The sequence below is a fragment of the Benincasa hispida genome, chromosome 9 (genome assembly GCF_027475165.1).
Source record: "Benincasa hispida cultivar pf3 chromosome 9, pf3_genome.v1.1, whole genome shotgun sequence".
Taxonomy (NCBI): Eukaryota; Viridiplantae; Streptophyta; class Magnoliopsida; order Cucurbitales; family Cucurbitaceae; genus Benincasa; species Benincasa hispida.
The window spans coordinates 15,558,495-15,578,178 of record NC_143486.1 but is presented as its reverse complement, the minus strand read 5'-3'; the positions used below and the strand labels follow the sequence as shown (position 1 = coordinate 15,578,178).

At 35.1% G+C, this 19,684-nt stretch overlaps 1 protein-coding gene across 2 annotated transcripts in view; it reads right to left on the bottom strand.

Annotated features, from left to right (window-relative positions):
- SMC5 (structural maintenance of chromosomes 5) overlaps positions 1-19,684 on the bottom strand; it is a 31,373-nt gene that overhangs the window by 1,271 nt on the left and 10,418 nt on the right. For both annotated transcript variants that reach the window (XM_039041685.2, XM_090317434.1), the window contains exons 4-27: positions 19,336-19,409; positions 19,056-19,205; positions 18,656-18,760; positions 18,421-18,566; positions 11,368-11,479; positions 11,137-11,292; positions 10,310-10,431; positions 10,084-10,228; positions 9,879-9,944; positions 6,370-6,498; positions 6,202-6,300; positions 5,888-6,053; positions 5,649-5,794; positions 5,427-5,490; positions 5,234-5,358; positions 5,007-5,084; positions 4,724-4,796; positions 4,219-4,322; positions 2,725-2,841; positions 2,497-2,574; positions 1,222-1,321; positions 1,073-1,127; positions 242-290; positions 72-159 (exon numbers count right to left, since the gene is read on the bottom strand). In XM_039041685.2, the coding sequence (XP_038897613.1) occupies positions 72-159; positions 242-290; positions 1,073-1,127; positions 1,222-1,321; positions 2,497-2,574; positions 2,725-2,841; positions 4,219-4,322; positions 4,724-4,796; positions 5,007-5,084; positions 5,234-5,358; positions 5,427-5,490; positions 5,649-5,794; positions 5,888-6,053; positions 6,202-6,300; positions 6,370-6,498; positions 9,879-9,944; positions 10,084-10,228; positions 10,310-10,431; positions 11,137-11,292; positions 11,368-11,479; positions 18,421-18,566; positions 18,656-18,760; positions 19,056-19,205; positions 19,336-19,409 (2,547 nt within the window). The remainder of the gene's footprint in view (positions 1-71; positions 160-241; positions 291-1,072; positions 1,128-1,221; positions 1,322-2,496; positions 2,575-2,724; positions 2,842-4,218; positions 4,323-4,723; positions 4,797-5,006; positions 5,085-5,233; positions 5,359-5,426; positions 5,491-5,648; positions 5,795-5,887; positions 6,054-6,201; positions 6,301-6,369; positions 6,499-9,878; positions 9,945-10,083; positions 10,229-10,309; positions 10,432-11,136; positions 11,293-11,367; positions 11,480-18,420; positions 18,567-18,655; positions 18,761-19,055; positions 19,206-19,335; positions 19,410-19,684) is intronic.

Genomic DNA, 19,684 nt, shown 5'->3' with positions numbered 1-19,684 from the left:
AAAAGACAATAGGAACAATTACTCTACATAACTTGTTTGTGCCAGTAGACAATATTCGTATGGCTACTTACCTTGGTTTATCTCGTCAACTACTCTAAATGGGCAGTTGGTAAGGTCTTGAAGGGAAACAAGATACAGAATTGTTGAAACTGAACGTTCCTAGCAAATAAAAGATCAAAAGCATTATAAAACAGCTACCTAGATGTAATCAAGAAAAGAAGATTGCAATGAGCTGTAATACCCCTCCAGATTGATGATGTGCACTGAGAACCTGAAGCTGACCTGCTTGTCTGTTAATAACATTTCAAAGAAATGAAATAAATAAATAGACAATAGCATTGTCATAAATATGTAGAGACTGAACAGAGGAATTGAGCACAACAATAAACTGAAAAGACATAAATGCACAAAATTCTCAATTTTAGTATACAATTCCAAGCAATGAAGCCAGCGACCATTCCTAAGACACATGGAGTTATAGTGCCATGTACTAAACTTAAACACAAGTCTAAATCAAAAACCCCGTTTTATGTATCATTTTGGATTTTCCGGGAGGCTTTCTTGTCCAAAATGCGGGAAAATTTTCCTTTATTTATCTTCTCTTCAGGAATCAATATTGGATGCATTTCTTATCTATTATTTAACTTCTTGCCGCTTATGATAGGACATGCCAAACATTTGGAATAAGATGCTTCTTTTAGGTGAGACTGGGTGGATAGTAATGACATCCAATAATTTGGAAGTTCTTGACTTATGTATTGGAATACTAGACAAAAGAACGAATTTTGAGGTAGTCAGATTGGGTCATGTCTGAACCTAGAAATGAAGTGAAAAGTTAAATGGGTAAAACCACCAATACTTGAAAATCATTCAATAAGGATAAACAGTGAATTGTCTTGGTTAGTATTCCAGAGGTAACAATGATTTGAAATTATATCTTAATCAACCCATTGCAGTGAGATGACAGTCTCTATAATTCTCTACAATTCAATACGTTTGACCAAAAATAGTATTCAAGCACAAGAAATACATATATTTAGATCTTAAAGTGGGTGTCAAAAGCTATGCTCACCTGAACTTCACTTTGATAAGTATTCCAAATTGATCAAAGTCCATATCATGCTCATCTAAGAGAAAAAAAAAAACCCATCGCAAGGAAATTAAGAACAAGAAAAAAGACACCTCCCAGAAGTAAATATTCAGATTGCAAAAATTCAGTACCCAATAACACTTCTCCAGCAACAGCCATCTCTTGAAAATTGCGACTGAAAGTTTCATTTATCTGAGAAACAAGTTTTCTTAACGTTGGGAGCCAATTTCCCTGCAAATAATATTTTGTCTTAATACGATGATAATTCTTAAATATTTTTTTTTAAAAAAAAAATGAAAACAAGTCTTTTCAATTAAAATAATGAAATGAGTCTAATGCTTAGAGTACAAATGAGGAAAGAAAACAAGAATTCCAAAAATATAAAACTTACTAGAACATAAAGTGAATACAAGACTAATAAAAAAATCAACAACAAAGAAGAGGATTAAAAAGCATCGGGAAACACACATTATCAAAGGTTTTTTTTTTTTTTTTTAAAAAAAAAGAAAATAAATAAATAAATAAAAGGAAAAAAGAAACAACCGCTTTCATTAAGAAAAAATACAAAGGGTTTCCAACTAATTAAAGATATTGCCAAGGGAATAATTACAAAAAGTCCTTGAAACCGAAGCTCAAAGAGAGTCCTGAAACCTCACCAAAGACTAAACCTCACTAAGGTATCTCTCCATACCACGAAACATACTGTTGTTCCTCTCTCCCCAAAGATCCCATGACAAAGTGCCCACCCCGCAAACCAAACAAAATGACCTTCCTCTTTGAAAGGCATATGGAGGAGGGACTCCCTTATCAACTAAAATCCCTTTGACAAGCAAGTGCAAAACCAGACTCCGGAAAGAAGCCATGTTACTTGCTAAACCAAACATGCTAGAAATCATGGGTAATATGACCATAGGAAGTAATAGCCCCAGAAACACACACTCGCTGCCACTTCCTCCCTTTGGATGATTAGTGGTTCCTCAATGGGCTGTTTGGGGTATGTAATAGAATGAGTTTGTAATATAATGTAATCCAAAACCCATATTTGGATTGAACGTATTAAACTTGATTTGTAATACTAAACTCATTCCATTCTCACAGTATTCAACCCAACCCTCTTTCCCACCATTTTCAAGCTTCATGATCTTATTTCCGTTCTGCCCTTGATTTATCACTCATTCCAACACTCTTCTAATTCTCAATAATCCTGATTGCATTCTAGCTCCCCAAACAGCCCCTAAGTGTCACTTTGCTCAAACAGAAGGAAGAAAAAGAGGTTCTATGGCAAGATGTACAAAAAGTTGGAAAATGGCACCAATATATTTGTTCGTTTAAACACGGAAGAAAACATATAGTCCAAACATGTATGGCATGGACTTGGCTACAAAGTGAAGTGATTAATAGAATACCTTCAGCTCATCAACTTCAGCCATACACTTCCTTAGTTCATGTTTATCAGCTTCTAGTTTCTGTGAAAGGGTGTTTATCTGTAATATAACAGCATAAGCATACCAAACATGCATAAGCAACCAAAAAATTGGTAATAATATGCATAACCTCCCTTTTGAAATTTCATACATCAAGGAAATTCTGATGGAATGTTTCTTATATATTAAAAAAAAGATGCATAACCTTACCTGACACTGACGATGTTCGTATTCCTGAAGCACGTTATGGTTTAGGAATAGAATGGAATTAGCTTGAGAAATATTATCTTGAATAGTGGCCTCCAATTCCTCAATTGTAGTAGGCATCTATGCAAAAAATAAAATAGATCATTCTCAAGATAGTATTTCTAGTACGAACTAATCAATTAAGGCTAGCAACATTCAACATTCTCGCACAGTTCTGAATTCGCAATGGAGGAAATGGAAAGAAAAAAAGTTTTCAAGATAATGTTTTTAGCACAAACTAATCAAGTAAGCCTAGCCTCATTCCAACAATCTTGCACAGTTCTTAGTTTGCAATAGAGGAAATGGAAGGAAAAAAATTTTCTAGTTCGAACTACTCAAGTAAGGTTAGCCCCATTCCAACATTCTTGCACAATTCTGAGTTTGCAATAGAGGAAATGGAAGGAAAAAAAGTTTCCAAGATAATGTTTTCAGTACAAACTAATCAAGTGAGCCTAGCCCCATCCCAACAATCTTGCACAGTTCTGAGTTTGCTATAGAGGAAATGGAAGGAAAAAAGGTTTGAGGGACCGAAGTGAATTCAAACATCTGATAGACAACGATTATTAACATTTACAAAAGAAAGCGTGCAAAGGGTGGGGATCAATATTTTGAAAGTCAGCTTAATTCTTTCAAGGTGACACAACCTTAGCTTTTAATTCTTCCAAGGTGACACAATCTTAGCTTAATTCTTCCAAGGTGACACAACCTTCAAACTTCTTTGAAAAAAGTGATGAATCGTGTGGTATTAATTAATTATTTGGAAAGGACTTATTCCATTTCTTTGAGGAATCTGGATTTTATTTAATAGAAGTATGTCAAGGTGGACTGGTGAAAGAAGCTATGAAAACCATATCATGGTATACAGGGGGTCTAGGGGATTATAGCGAAGGATTAGCACCATAGAAATTTTAATCCAAGCCTGCCCTACCCTCCAACCCGCAAACACATATCATACCAACATTCCTCGCCTGGAATAAGATGAGTGTTCAAGGATATTATCATTCTAGAACACTACACAATGTGATGCCTTGTCACTTCTTTTCTTTATTAATTAATTTATTTACTTTATAGAACGGAGCTTTCACTGAGAAAAAAAAAAAAAGAAGACAGAATATGGGTGCGAAAAAATAAAGGCCACAAAAGAGAGCCAAACTACATCAAACTGCTTTGTAAGATCATGTCACTGAAGCCCAAAGATAAAAATTCCTTGTCACTTTTTTTATAACTTTTACGGTTCTGTTTCTTTATTCATTCCATATCTTCACAGACAATCTAACTACAAATGAAAAAAAAACCATACATATATAAAACCATGCATATATAGAATTAGTTAAAAGCTCAAAGGTTATCTATTACAGCACAACTTTGGCTGCAATAAACCATGGCTCATCAGTTATCACCCAAACCACTGCAAGCCAAAGAACAATTATGTTTCAACTAATTATAAATCAGGAAAACCTCAAGAAATTCCTTCTCAAGGTCAGGTGTGATCACAGCAATAGATTCTGCATGCTTCTTGGCAGCTAAAAGTTGCTGTCGATAGTCCTCAACTTCCTTCTTGCCTGGAAAAAAAGGTTTAGCAATTAACAAAAACAAAGATTGCTGAAATGAAGAGAGACAAAAAAGGAGGCAAAGTTATGTGCTAAATCTTTCGTGCATTTGAAAAGAACCAAATGGAATGGTAAAGCAACAAACAGTTTGAAAATAACCAAACGAAAAGGAAAAGCACTTCAATGAAAGATTGAAGATAAAACCATTTCGAATATAACGTTTTTTAATAGAAAACCATTTCTAATGTTGAAGCTATTTCTTGCATTGCCCACAAGTAATTTATATGACATATAGTACGACAATCAAAATATATGCAGTTTATATATAGAAACATCCAAAAGATCATTTCTATGAATCTTTTAGATATTATGACAGCCTGAAAGAAAGTAGCTGAAACTTGGGCACAACTCACAGTATTCGAACTGCACTGACGCTTGCAGTGCAACCTTTTCATGCTGCTTCAGATTTACCTCCAGTTCTCTGATCTAAAGATATAATCATACAAACTGTAGATATTAGGGCAGCAATAAAAGCAATCCAGAAGAACAAAATAATCTGGAAACCGAACACTTGCAGTGTCGATAGAATCCCATTAAAAAAATAAAAAGTAAAATGGAAACAGAAGTTCACTTGGATTCCTTAGCATGCTTTGTTGTAATCAAATATAATTTCAACAACTTCACCCTCCAAATTACCTTTGCTTCAATTTCAATGGAAGACATATGGTTCTTAGTCAAGCTCTGTCTATAGGAAACGACTTCAAGGAGCAAATGCTGTCAATGAAAAAAAATCAGGTTTAAATGTATATAGAACTGCCTTCATAAACAAACTTTGATTCTTTGAACCCTTGCATGCTAACTCCAAACAATGATGAGAAAGATATAAACACAAATATAAAAAGATTCAAAATGTGAGACTTCACCTTAATTTCAATTACACAATGGAACCTTTGAATGTTAAATTTTGCAGCTTGGTCGACAAGCTTGGCCACAACAGTATCCAGGTCATCCTCCCGCTCCATAGATTCTAATTTCTTTTTCCTTTGATCTAGATTACCAAAAGAACATTCATTGATAAAATGAACAGTCAAAATACATTAACCCATTAATACTTACCAATGCGATTTTCCATTTCACGTCGTTTTCTCTTCTCATGTTGCACATTATTTAAAATATCCTCCTGCAAAATTTTAGAATGAATTTGTATTATTCACGAGAAAGTAGATCTAAACCCCAATTTCAAATGATTAAAAACTTGAGGAGCAGACACAAGGTAGGTCATTATATCACCCAGTTTCAATGACAAGAAACTGACATATTTTATTATTTTGGACTTACCCGATGTTTGCGAAGTTTAGCTTCTTCATCCTCTATCAATCTTAGCTCATTCTGACATGATTTACAATTTTCTTCTAAGGCAGAAACAGATTCTTCTAGCTCATTTTTCCTGGAGCGAAGCCCATCAATTTCTCCCGCATCCAAATCTAAAAGGAAAATAATAGGGTAATCAAATTCATGTAATTCAAAGCTTTCAAAGATTCTAATAAGATTTCAAGGAAAGTTCTTTATATTTATACTGCACAAAAGAAGACGCGAGCGATCAACTGGTTCCACACTTCCAGACATATGACCACCGTATCTGGAGCGAGACCATCGATAATGATTATCTGGAGTCCAAAAATCTAAAATTCCCAATTTTGAGACCTCATCTGCCTTTTGATCAGTTACCTTTGAACCAATATACTGAAAGAGATAAAAAAAAAAAAAAACATTTCTAAAGTAAGTGAAAAGGAAAAGTGTTTCTTACAAGCTTCCACCAGATACCATAAAGCTGGATTTCAGATTTAATAATAAAATTAACATCACATTAGATAGAGCTTTGAAAGCATACTGAATGTTCCAAACCAAACTGCATGGTCAAAACCTCCTTTACAGCTGCAGGAGCATCGAAAATTTGGTCTAGCCGAGAATATATGCCAAATGCACGAACCTATTCATTGAATATACTTCATTATTAGAAACTAGTACAAACTCCAATTATCACTTCATTGACACTTACCTCTTCAGACAACTCAAAATGCTGATTTGTGCGCCTTTCGTCTCCCACATAGTTTAAGACAGGAACACCAAATGAGCCCAGGTTTTTTACCATAATGTCACGATCATCAGAATCTTGGGTTATGAAGGACTGTAAATCAAGCAATTGCCACCACGATTAAGAAAAAACAGAAGATCATGAAGGAACAATCGAGCATAGCTTGAATCATAAATCCTGAAGTTATCTCATCCCTTAATTGATGCTGTTGTGTAACAAAAGAGGTTATATTCTATTATATAAATTTGTTATATCACTGATTGACCAAAAAGCCTAAGTTGATGGGTTATGGCAAATTTAATTATATCAACACTTTAACTCTCCCCACACTTGTGGGCTTGAAAAAACCCAACAAGTGGAAATCAATATTAGTTGGAGAGGAAATGACATTACAAGAGTTTGCACATAGGACCTCCTACTCTAGTACCATGTTAAATTACTGATTGACCCAAAAGCTTATGCTAATGTAAATTTAATTGTATCAACCCTTTTAACAAAAATTATTTGTTTATTTCATTGAAGATAAAAAAAATATACAATATACAGAAGAGAGGCTGAGGGGAGGCTTAACCCAAGCTAAGGAAGGTACAAAAAAGACAAGATAAGTTGTAGTTACAAACATAAATGTTACGTTTACTGAGTAGCAGCCATAGAAGTTATCTGATCCCACAAAAAGGATGGATTTTTCCTCATCAACAAAAGCATTTCTTTTTTCTTTTGACAAGAGACAGAAGATCCTTCATGAAGAACAAAGTGGCTAAAGGAGGAACAACCTAAAGGGAAAAGGAAACTCTAGAATTACTGGGCCAAGTAGAAGAAAACGCATTTTTCTTGGCTTCTAGATGATACTTTATATCGAAAAAGGAAAATAAAAGAAGATAAGAAAATAAAAGGAAGTACTTTGCCTCCTTTTGCAATCCAAGCAAACCAATTAATTTTTCAATCCTTTACCCATTGGTCCTGGCTAGATTTCCTATCTTCTCCTTTCCTCTTGTAAATTTTATGTTTAGAGAACTTTGTCTACATTAAATAAAATTTTTAAAAAGGGTCATTTACATAAGAAAAAGAAAGAAATAGAACACCAATTCTAAGTATATTTCAACATGCAAGAGGACCAGTGCATTTGAGATCGAGAAAGGTGAGGATTTGAGCTGCAATTAGTAAAAGTCCATTTGAAGAGGAATTGAGATGGGTCCCTTTAAACAATGGAACAATACCCTACTCCTCTAATAGTTTTGAAGGTTTAATCAAGAAAGAAGTCCCTTTAGAGTTTGGGGAAGGCCAATAGCTTCTAGTTTGTTGAAGTTCTACAAGGGACTCAAGGGTAGGTTCCTTTAAACAATAGAGCAATGCCCTTCTCTTGAAATGACTTTGAAGGTTTACTCAGGCCCTTCGAAGAAGGATCACATATATGAAATTAACTGATGTGATTGGTCCTCTCACTCCGTAAAGACAAAAAGGGTAAAAGACTAACTCTGGTTAGATATAGCAGAAAAAGAAGGTTCCTTCTTACTAGATTCTTTGAACTCTAAAGTCTCCAACAACCAGAGAATTTGTTTTTAGGGAGGACGCTTGGACTGATAAGATTCTCTTGCTAAGTTCTTCCCTAATTTAATCTATCTTTCCTCAACAAAAATACTTTTATTGTGGATTGTAGAACAAAAAACATCAGGACTGGGTGCTGGCTTAAGAAGAGGGCTAACTTTCCAGAAAAAATAAATAAATAAATAAAATAAAGAATTGGGAAGTTAGGTGGGCCTTACAGCTAGCATTGACATTCTGCAGGTGGAAGAGAGGCACACAGGGTAAGTTGGCATCTTGAATCATATATGTTCTCTTCCAAGTCTAACTTCGTCATATATTAAAACTTCTCCCGTGCTGAAAAAAATTTAGTTAAGCTGTTTGGAGAGAGAAAATTTCGAAGAAAAAAAAAAGAAAGATGAAGGTTTTTCTCTGATCTCTTGCTCCCAGAAGTATTAACTCCCATGAGAAAATTTACAGAAAGTTTGTTTTTGGGCCTTTCCAGTGTGCTGCTTGTATCTCAAGGAAGAAAGGTCTTTGGATCACATGTACTCTTCACGATCCTTTTGCTCTCAGGGAATGGTTTTCATTTTGAATTAATTTGGTAGTGCAATCTATCTTCCCAAGTTAGTGAATGATTGAGTTTTGGGAGGTGTTCAAAGGCTGGAATTTCAAAGGCATTGCTAAAATATTATGGAATTGTGTGACTGGAGCTCTTCACTGAGATTTTTCAAAGGAGAGAAACTGCAGAATTTTTTAAGACAGGGGAGTCCCTTTTGATTTTTTGTGTAGTAGTAGTATATAGCTCATCTTCTTAGTGATGTTATAATCCTACGAAAACATTTTCAGCTACACCTTGTCCATGATCCTTTATGGTAGAAAGACTTTTATTTCATAGTTTCTTTGGGAAGGGCTCTGTCAACCCTTTTGCCTTCAAGGTTGTTCAGCTTTGATATTTCTCTATAATATCTCTATTGCTCTTAAAATAATAATAATAACAAAAAAAATGTTGAAGTACATTTGAAAATTGAAAGCAAAAATTACCTTAGAAGAGATCTTGATACAACCACCATGGATTGACCTAATTGCCGACTAGGGTCAATGAAAATATGAAATGACTAAGAGCGAATGGGTTCAAGCCACAATGACCACTTATCTAAGATTTAATATCTTAACAACTAAATGTGGTAGGGTCAAATGATTGTCCAACGAGAATAGTCAATGTGTGTGTAGACTAGCCTGAATAGGTCCTTGATATAGTCTCTCTGTTTAGCATATCTAGAAGTTGTGTTCCTTTTTGCTTTTTGAGTTCCTCATTCTTCTTTGGCACCTACAGTAGAGACCAGGTATTTGGCCTGGTTTTTTTTAACCTTAACTTATGGGGGCATCAATATGCGTAAATGTTACGTGGTGATCATTTCATATGCAAAGCTTGTGTGATTTGGCCTTCACCTGTCGCCAAAAATGTGGTTGTAGAAGATTTGGATGGAGAATAACTTTAGAACTTTTAGAAGCTTAGTGAGTTAATTAACTTCGTTGTGGAACTCTTTCACGGCCGTTTGATAATTACAACTCTTGATTTAGTGCCAGTTAGAGTAATTTCTATGCCCCCTCTTTAAGTAAGTTGATTGATAGGTTATATCCCCTACTGTACTTGGTACTTTTAATGGTTCAAGGAAAAGTTTGGTACCCATACCTAATGATAATAACATTAACAAACGTAATTTATTTTTATAGAAACAACTACTTTCATTGAGATAAAAATGAAAAAATATAAGGACGTACAAAAAATCCAAGCCCACAGGAACAAACCTCACTAGATAAAGGGTTTCCAACTAAGTAAGATATTACCTAGTGAATAATTACAAAAATTCTTCGAAACCCAACCCCAAAAAGAAACATGGAACCTCACCAAGGACAAAAAAACATTAATAAACGTAATAATTGAGTACCTTCCATACATATGATGGAATATGACCTTCTAAGTAGTCAGCATGAATCCGATTTGACACATTAACCTAAGATTGTAAACAGAACAAAAATGAGGGGGAAAGGTATCAAGTAGTAAGTAAAAAGGGGAAAAAAAGAAAGGATAATAATAATAATAATAATAATAATATTATTATTAAAAATATTTCTATGTATTAACATATGAACCTCTAGCAACACTGGACCATACACCTCCTTCTTGAACTCATGGCGATGTTCTTGAAGCCAGTGATAAGCTTCAAAAATCTTCTCTGTTCCAGAATTTCTCAATGCCTGTAGTAGTTTTGTATTAGTATTCTCCATATCCTTTAACCTGAAAGAGGTACTTAAACTGTAAGATGATAAATCACCAAAGAGAGCTGATTGGACAACTGATGAATATTCTGATATGTACCTATCCAAGCATTGCCTCAAAGTATTTCTTTTTTGGGAAATATTTTTCTCAATCTCTGACTTCATAAGTCTCTTCTGACTTGCAGAAACTTCCAGCTCCAAAATTTGAGCACGCAACCTTTCCTGGTGAAATATGATTAAAGTAACAGAGAGAAACCCACGAACTTTATAACAACCATATAAAAGTTATTTTGAAGTTTGCTGTTCTGGTTTGTTTAGGCCTGTGCTTCTTTTTCGTTCCCTTTTGGGAACTTGTATCCTTGAACGATTATCTTCTCATAAATCAATGAAAAGAAATTCCTATTGGAAAAAAAAAAAAAGGAACAGATACGAGGCGAAAAAGTCATCGAGAAATCTTTACTACAATTTTTTATCCAACACGTATAGAGAAATTATACATCCAGAACAAACTCTGTGATTATCTTATGAGAAATAACAAAAAATTCAAACCTTTTTTTTTTAAAGAAACAATTCCATGGATAAATGAAAAATCCAAAGGATGTACAAAAGGCCGTATGATAGACAATACAAAAGATTAGTCCAATTAGCAACAAGAAAATCTAAACTATGATCTTTAAGAGGTCAATATGCTTAACACCCAAAAAAAAAAGCATTAAAGATAGAGCATTCCACAATATCCTTGGGAGATTTTGATTTGTTGTTGAAAATAACAAAAAATCAAACCTTCAAAATTGCCATTTCAACAATTCCTCTTTTGACAAGACAAACTTATTATTATTATAATTATTTTTAGGTAAAAAAAGCAAACATTTTATTATAATTTGAAAACTACAATTAGAAAGAAATAAATATAGAAATTTAGCTTACAATCTCATCCTTGGGATGTTCGTAAGGAGGCAAATTCTGAAGTTCGAGTTCAGCAGCTTCAAGTTCCTCGTTAGCTCGTAAGATTCTTTGTTGACGAGATTCTTCTTGTTTCCTCAAGTCTTCCATTTCTTTCAATTTTCCTTGCACTTGTACCCCCTACCACCAATGCAAACATGTTTGAAAAACCCAAAGACATAGGAGAGATTATAAAAGCCACAAACTTTAACATACCAAACGGTTTTCAGTTTCCTGAAGTTCCATCCTTTTCTTGTGATTATCATTAATAAGAGTGCTATACTTTTTCATTTTAGCATCCAACTTTGCCTTCTCCATTTTTTGTGTCCTGAAATAGCCAATTGAAAAATAAACCACTAGCATAGAAGACGACGGAAATAACAAGGAAAGATTTCTAAATCTCATTTCTACCACCCCTAAATTTATGGTCCCTTTGTTAATGCAAATCTGGAAAGGCGATGTTCTCAAAAAAAGGTAAAATATTTCCTACTCTCTTGCGCACAGAAGAATCAATACTCATAAGAGGCTCCGAAAGGAGATTCTCCAATCAGTATGCCTCCCTCTTTACTACCTCTAAAAGATTTCAGCAGAAAGATGGTATTTTCTAAGAAATCTGTGGGGCTCACTCTGTTGTTGCATCCCTATGTGTATCAGGACTGGTTGAAGCTCTTTCTGGTAGGTGGTTTAAAAATAAGGCCAGAAAAAGTAGAAAAACAGACAAAGTGAGAACCAAACTTCCTCACAATAACCTCGTGCCACAAAGCGTTTAGTTCCAATAAAAAAACAACATGACCATTTAAAGGGGAAAAAAAAAAGGAAAAAAAAAAAAAATCCTCATTGTGAAGTGAAGCTGAGTATAGGAAAAAATAAAATTTCTTTTCTTTATTGAGTGATTGAGAAAGGCTCAATATACACAAGAAGATTATCGATCAATGTACTGAAATTAAGCTATCAATCTAAACTTATACGAAAAGAAAAATAATTACAATATACAAGGAAATAATTTGAATTAATCCTCTAATTTACAGCTGCATAATTTAGCTTGATTTCCTACACTCCCCTCGAGCCGAATGCAAGCCGAATGGTATATGCTAGTCATTCTAAGCTTGGAAACTAGTCCACCAAGGCTTATGCAAGCCCTTAGTTAATATGTCTACAACTTGTTGGGAAGGCACGTATCTCAAATTGATAATATTTGTCTCAATCTTCTCACTGATAAAATGGCAATCTATCTCAACATGCTTTATTCTATCATATGATGTATTGGATTCCTTGCAATGGCTATGGCAGATTGATTATCACACAGTATTTCTATAGTACCTTCAACCTCAACTTTGAGCTTAGTGAGAAGACATTTTAGCAAAATTCCTTCACAAATTCCATGGGCTAATGATTGCTTTAGCACTACTTCAAGCTACAACTTGTTGCTTCTTACTGCGCCAAGTAACTAAGTTTCCCCATACATAAGAGCAATATCCTGATGTCGACTTACGATCAATACGGGATCCAACCTAATTCGCATCAGTATAAATTCCTAAGGATCTAGTCATGGCCTTTCTGAGCATGAGGCCCATTCCAGGATCGTTTTTGAGATATCTCAATATCCTATACACAGCTTCCATATGCTCCTTAGAAGGTTTCTCCAAAAATTGACTTACTACGCCAACAAAAAAGCTAATATCTGGTCAGGTGTGAGTCAAGTATATTAACTTTCCCACCAACTGTTGATACTTGCCTCGATCAACTGGTTCATCTTCGGGATTAACTCCAAGTTTTGAATTTGCATCCATAGGTGTATAAGCCAGTCTACAACCACTCATCTCAGTCTCCTTTAAGAGATCTAAAGTGTATTTTCGTTGAGTGACAGAAATACCTTTGTTGGATCTTACTACTTCCATCCTTAGGAAGTACCTTAGATGTCCAAAGTCTTTGATCTCAAATTTCTTTGACAGGAGTTGTTTCAGTCGAGTTATTTCATTGGAAACATTTCCGTTATGAATTATATCATCAACATATACTATTTACACAGTGATCTTACTTGGGGAGAAATGTTTGATGAACAAAGTGTGATCAAATTGACACTATGTATAGCCATCTTGTTTCAACACAGTTGTAAACTTTTCAAACCAGGCTCTAGGTGGTTGTTTTAGTCCATAAAGAGACTTCTTGAGTTTACATACATTTCCTCTAGTGTATCTATCTTCAAATCCTGGGTGTATATTCATGTATACTTCTACTAGATCACTATTTAAAAATGCATTCTTTACATCAAGTTGAAATAATTACCAATTTCTAGATTTGCAGCAATAGAAAGAAGTATCTGAATAGTGTTTAACTTGCCGACTGGAGCAAAAGTTTCTTGATAGTCAATCTCATAAGCTTGGGTGAGTCTTTTAGTCACAAGGCAAGCCTTGAATCTCTCTATACTGCCATCTGGTTTATGTTTAGTCGAAAAAATCTACTTACATCCAACTGTGGATTTACTTGGGGACAAATCTATAATTACCCACGTCCCATTTTTCTCAAGGGCTTGCAACTCCTTGGTTTTTGTAATGCTTCCTAAATAGTGTTTGGAGTTTGTACTTGATCTAGTAATGTCACAAATGTACTAAAAAGTGGTGACAGATTAGTATAAGATAAGTGGTACTAAATAGGATGTTGAGTACATGAGCGAACACCTTTTCTTAGAGCAATGGGTCTGTCCATGTCATCTTCTAACGTCTCATGTAGTATTTCAGAGACACTTGGATTTTGGTTTAGATCTTGGCTTTGCTGAACTTGTGTAGATTGTATATCATTTCTCTTAAGTTGTCTTGCTCGTTGTGACTAAACTTGCAACTCAGACTCAGAGGTAGATATGGGAGTTGGCTCAAAAGAAGGTACAAGAGCATTTTCAGAAGATGAAGTGAAAGGGAAGTCAGGAATACGGTCCCAATTCTATGGTTCAAGATCATAATGCTCGCCTTGAATCGCAGAATTGGGAAAATAGGATTGGTTTTCAAAGAATGTGACATCCATGGTGTGAAGAATGGGTGAGTTGGAGGATGATAACATTTGTACCCTTTCTTGTTTGGAGAGTACCTGAGAAATATGTATTTCATAGATCTTGCATCAAGTTTACTACGATGTTGGGAATATATATGGACAAACGCAATACACCCGAATATTTTTAAATGATAGAGGAGACACAAGATGAGATGTAGGATATAATGTAAGTAAACTGTGTAATGGTGTGTTGAACTTCAAAATTCGGGAGGGCAACCAATTTATGAGATAGGTAGCCATGAAGACAGCTTCACCCCAAAAGGTTTTTGGAACCTGTGAAGTGAGCATTAGGGATCGGGCTACATCGAGGAGGTGGTGATTTTTGCATTCAACAACACCATTTTGTTGGGATGTGTCAACACAAGAACTTCTATACCATGAGATTGAAGATAGGGACCCATAATAGAGTTGAAAAAATCACGAGCACTGTCTGTCTTAAGGACTTTGATATTGGTTTGAAATTGGGTTTAGATCATTTTATGAAAGATTGTGAATAGATGGCTAGTCTTAAATTTATCTTTCATAAGGAATGTTGTGTGATCACCAACAAAAAAAAGGAACCAACGTGCCCCATTGATATTTTTTACCCTTGAAGGTCCCCAAATGTCTCCATGGATAAGAGAAAATGGTTAAGATGGACAGTTAGTATGAGTTGAAAAAGGAGCACGTGTATGTTTGGAGAGTGGACAGATTTCACACGGGAAAAACTGACTTTTTTTATCAAGAAATAAACTAGGGAACAAACGCTTAAGGTAGACAAAGTTGGGATGACCAAGACGATAGTGCAACATCATGACAAGATTATTTTTATTTAAAGACTCAGAAACAGACGCAAACATATTATTAGATTGAGCTACAAGTTTACTGCATTCCATTGGTGGTGGAAGACTCATTGCTTTGAGGAGATACAATCCAACACATAATTCAGCATTGCCAATCATCTTCCCCGATTCCAATTCCTGAAAAATACAGGAGTTGGCAAGGAATTTAGTTTCACAATTCAAGTCTTTATTCAACTTGCTCATTGACAACAAATCATACTCCAAATTTGGCACAAACAAAACTGGCAAGAGTTATTGTGTTTGAAATTTGAATACTTTCGATCCCAGTTACTTTGGCAGATGTACCATCAACAATTCAAAGGTTACGCATACGGAGAGAGAAAAAGATGAAAAATAAAGATATATCATCTATCATATGATCTGACGCTCTAGAATCCACTATCCATTCGGATGGATGACTTTGAGTATGGAGAGCAAGGGGCTTTTGGTTACCTTGTTGCCCATTCCCAGTACCACTTACTGAAGGTTGATTTGTTTTTATTCAGCAATTGATGAAGCATGTCCAACAAATCTTTGGTAAGTGGTTGTTGATTTGTAGTGTCAGAGATAGCAACATTGCCCTGGGTTCATGATCTCTCTTTACGGCATTTGGCTTCCAATTTGCTAGTTTTCTATGTAACTTCCAACATGTGTCTTTGATATGTCCCATTTATGACAATGGTCGCACCATAGTCGTCCTTTATGCTGTCGATATCACCTCGAGCAACAAGAACGATTGGATCATGTGGACGATCTTTTTGGGAAATAAGAGCAGATCCCGTTGGAGTAAGTGGATGTTCAGTAGTTGATCCATCATTACTTGCTTTCAACTCCCTTCTCTACAGACTTCAGCAAAAACTTCTCAAAGACTAGGTAATGGCTTAGTATCGAGGATTTGACCATGAACTTCATCCAGAGATTTATTAAGACCTATAAGGAACTTGAAAATTCTTTTCATCTCCACAATTTTTCAAAAAAGAGTACCATCAATGGAACATTTTCATTCATGAGTTTCAAATAAATCCAACTATTGCCAATAGTGAGACAAAGTGGTATAGTAAGTTGTAATGGATAAGTCACCTTGCTTGAGATCTTGAAGAGTAGTTTCAATCTGAAAAAGTTCAACAATGTTCTCCTGGTTTGAGAAAGTGTCTCGAGCAACATCTCTAATTTCTTTAGCGGTTGAATATCTCTAATTTCTTTAGCGGTTGAATATAGGAGAAAATTCTCTCCAATCTCAGTAGTCATGGAGTCGATTAACCAACTCATAACTTAATTGTTTTTAGCTCTCCATACTCAAAATTTAGGATCTTTGGATTGACGTGAAGTTGCCTTGCCCGTAACATAGTCTTCTCGTCCACGACCATATATGAACATCATCACAAATTGGGACCATTGGAGATAATTAAGGCCTTTGAATTTGTGACATGTTATTTAAGTATTGTTGCTTTTGGTGAAGGGAACTTGAGATTCTGCTCCTGAAAACAAATTAGTTTATAAACAATGATGGTGGTGGTGGCAGCGGAGGTGTCGGAGTTGTGGTACGGTGGAGGCTGCGTCAAAGATAATAATGACAGCGGCGATGAAGACTTTAGACGACGGCGGCTAAAGAGTGAATGAAAACCCAGAACAACAAATAGAGTGAAGATCTCGTGAAGGCTGCGACGGTGAGAACTTTAGACATACAAGGAGGCCGACTTCGTGCGAGCAGGTGGCAGCGACTTCATGCGAGGCGATGGCAACTTTGGGCACAGCGATGGTGATGCGAAATGCTGAGCTTGAAATCCAGAGGACAAAGTTGCAGGCCTACGATTTTCGAAGAGGTTGGGGTTTTGGTGATGCTCGACGACGATGATGCTTGTTTTTTGAATCAGCTAGGGTTTTCCAGCAATTTTTTCTTCATCTGAATGTAGATTTCCGACAATGGCGACTAGGTTTTGGCGACGGCTAGGATTTCAGAGAGAGATAGATTTTTTTCCCCCTAAAACTTCACAGCTCTGATACCATGAAGTTGAGTATAAGAAAAGATAATTTTTCTCTTATTCATTGAGTGATTGAGAAAGGCTCAATATATACAAGAAGATTATCAATCAATGTGCTGAAATTAGCAATCAATCTAAACTTGTACGGAAAGAAAAACAATTACAATATACAAGGAAATAATTTGAATTAATTCTCTAATTTACAACAGCATAATTTAGCTTGATCTCCTACATGAAGTCTAAGATTGTCCATGCCCAACCCTTCAAGGTGAACAAGTCTTGGTACCACCTCTATACTAATCAAATGAGGACCTCAACCCTCCTCAACACTCTTGTCCCTTGCACAACTTTTTTTTTCCTTGATCAAGAGAAAAACTTTTCGTTGATGAAATGAAAAGAGTCTAAGATTTCCCTTTTTTGTATGGCTTTGCTCCATTAATATATCTCATTTTTTGTTACTTATTTTTATTATAGAAACAATTAATTTCATTGAGAAAGAACGAAAGAATAAAAGGACATTAAAAAAAACTAGTCCACCAAAAAACCCTTCAAAAAACAAGACTCTAGTTACGAATAATGTTGTCTAGTGAATAATTTCACAAAAAATTTCGAGAATGAAGCCCAAAGAGAGACATGAAACTTAACCAAAGCCTAGAGATCGCTAGGATCCCTTTCCAAACCCCTAAACACCTCGTTATTTCTCTCCCCCAAATATCCCATTATAGAGCACAAATTCTAGAGAGCTATAAAAACACCTCTTCCCAAACAAAGCCAGATTGAGGAGGATCTCTCTTATTGAGTCTCTTATGCTACTCTGACAAGCATGGACAAAACCAAACTCTCGAAAGATATGATCCCAACAGAACTTGAGAACTCACAACTCCATAGAAGGTGATCCAGGTCTTCCTCCGCCTTTTGACAAATAATATAATAGAAAGGTCCCACTAACAGAGATCCTGGGTGTTCATATGGCCAAGTAAGACTTGCCAAATAAAGAACTTGACTTTCTTGGGAATAATAATCACGTGTAGTATTATTCCTAAGAATGATTTAAAGGAGTCAACTATAGTTGCATGTATTATTTTCCTAATAATCACACAGTATCACCTTTGTTTCCCATAAAATAATCACAAGTCTGCGTGCTTAAACCTATCCAACATAAAAGAAGTGATCTAATCCACAACAATAACTTTTATTTCATTAAAACGGCTTATATGGTAAAAACAACCGGCACAAGATGCAATAATTTGTCAAGAAATCTGTCCCCATTTGATGCAAAACAAAAACATTTGCAAGAACTAAAGTAACAAGGACTAAAAATAAAATTATAGATTAATGATTAGATTTTTCAATGGTTACCCGAAACTCTTGATCTTATAAGAAAAAAGGATTATCAAAATAGTTAAACCAAGTGATCATACTCAATGGGCTCCTTTAGATCATTCAAAGTGTTAGCAGCATCATCTAACTTCTTTTTGGCCTCCTTTTCCTTTCCCTTCACTTCCATGTATTCAGCCTTTTTCATGTCATATTTTAGCCATGGGAGTTTCTTTTTCATGGACTCAACCTATAAATGTCAGCACACAGATATCTATGGTCATCAGTTACGGAAGCACAAATATAAAAGGTAAAAGGTAATGCAGAAAAGATATAAACCTTTTTTAAAAGTTCATCTCTTTGACGAACACGCTCAACATCTTTCTCTTGCTCAACATTTAATGCCTTCAATTGATCTAGGGTGTCACCATTTTTCTCAACAGCCTAACATCAAAAGAACAGCAAGTTGCAAAAAGATACATGAAGGTTTTGCTTCTTGTTCACAATATATATATATATATATATATATATTTGTGTGCGAGCGCGTATATATAATAAGGAAAAAAAAAAGATAATGAAGGTTCTTCTATTCTTTCTCCTTCTCTTTAGTTTAAAAAACATAATAAAAATATCACATGGAATGAAATGCGACAAAAATTTTGTAAAACAAAAGCAGACAAAAAGGATTAGGAACAAACAGAGATAAGTCCCAAAAAATGTACGTAAGTACTAAACTTACTCTTTCTATACTTTTTATGCCATGGCTTTTATCAACAAGTGCACGATGTAGGATAGGAAGTTGAGGATCACCAACTGCCTTTTCAGTCTCTTCTAAAAGTTGCACAGGAGTTAATTTGGCAAACTCACAAACCCTGTCCTGAGGTAAAAACTGAATGCCTCTCCCACAAGAGAACGGGAAAATAAATCAGAACAGAACAATTAAATTCACAGGAATTATACACACATGCACACACAAACACACATATATCTCAGATAAAAGTTGGCGAAATTTTACTCACTTGAGTCAAATTATTAACTTGAATGTTAAACCTCTGAATGATTCCAGCTACATCTTTTTTTGGCACAACTTTTCCTGAAGATGGTCAAGTACAAGTAAGAACAACTTTTTTGAAGTAAAAACAATTTGACTAGTCACCCCTTCAAGAAAGGAATATAAATTAAACTTTCCGAAGGTATATAGTTTTTTCTTAGACAAATGTCTCGTGGAAGAGTGGGTGTGTAAAAGAAAAACTTCCACTTGAGAGAAATCTATATTTCTAGAAATGCTGACAAAGAAATATCCTTGAGGAAGAGAACAATTAAGTATAAAGCAATTTGGGGGCCATATCATGTGAAACACTGAGCAGA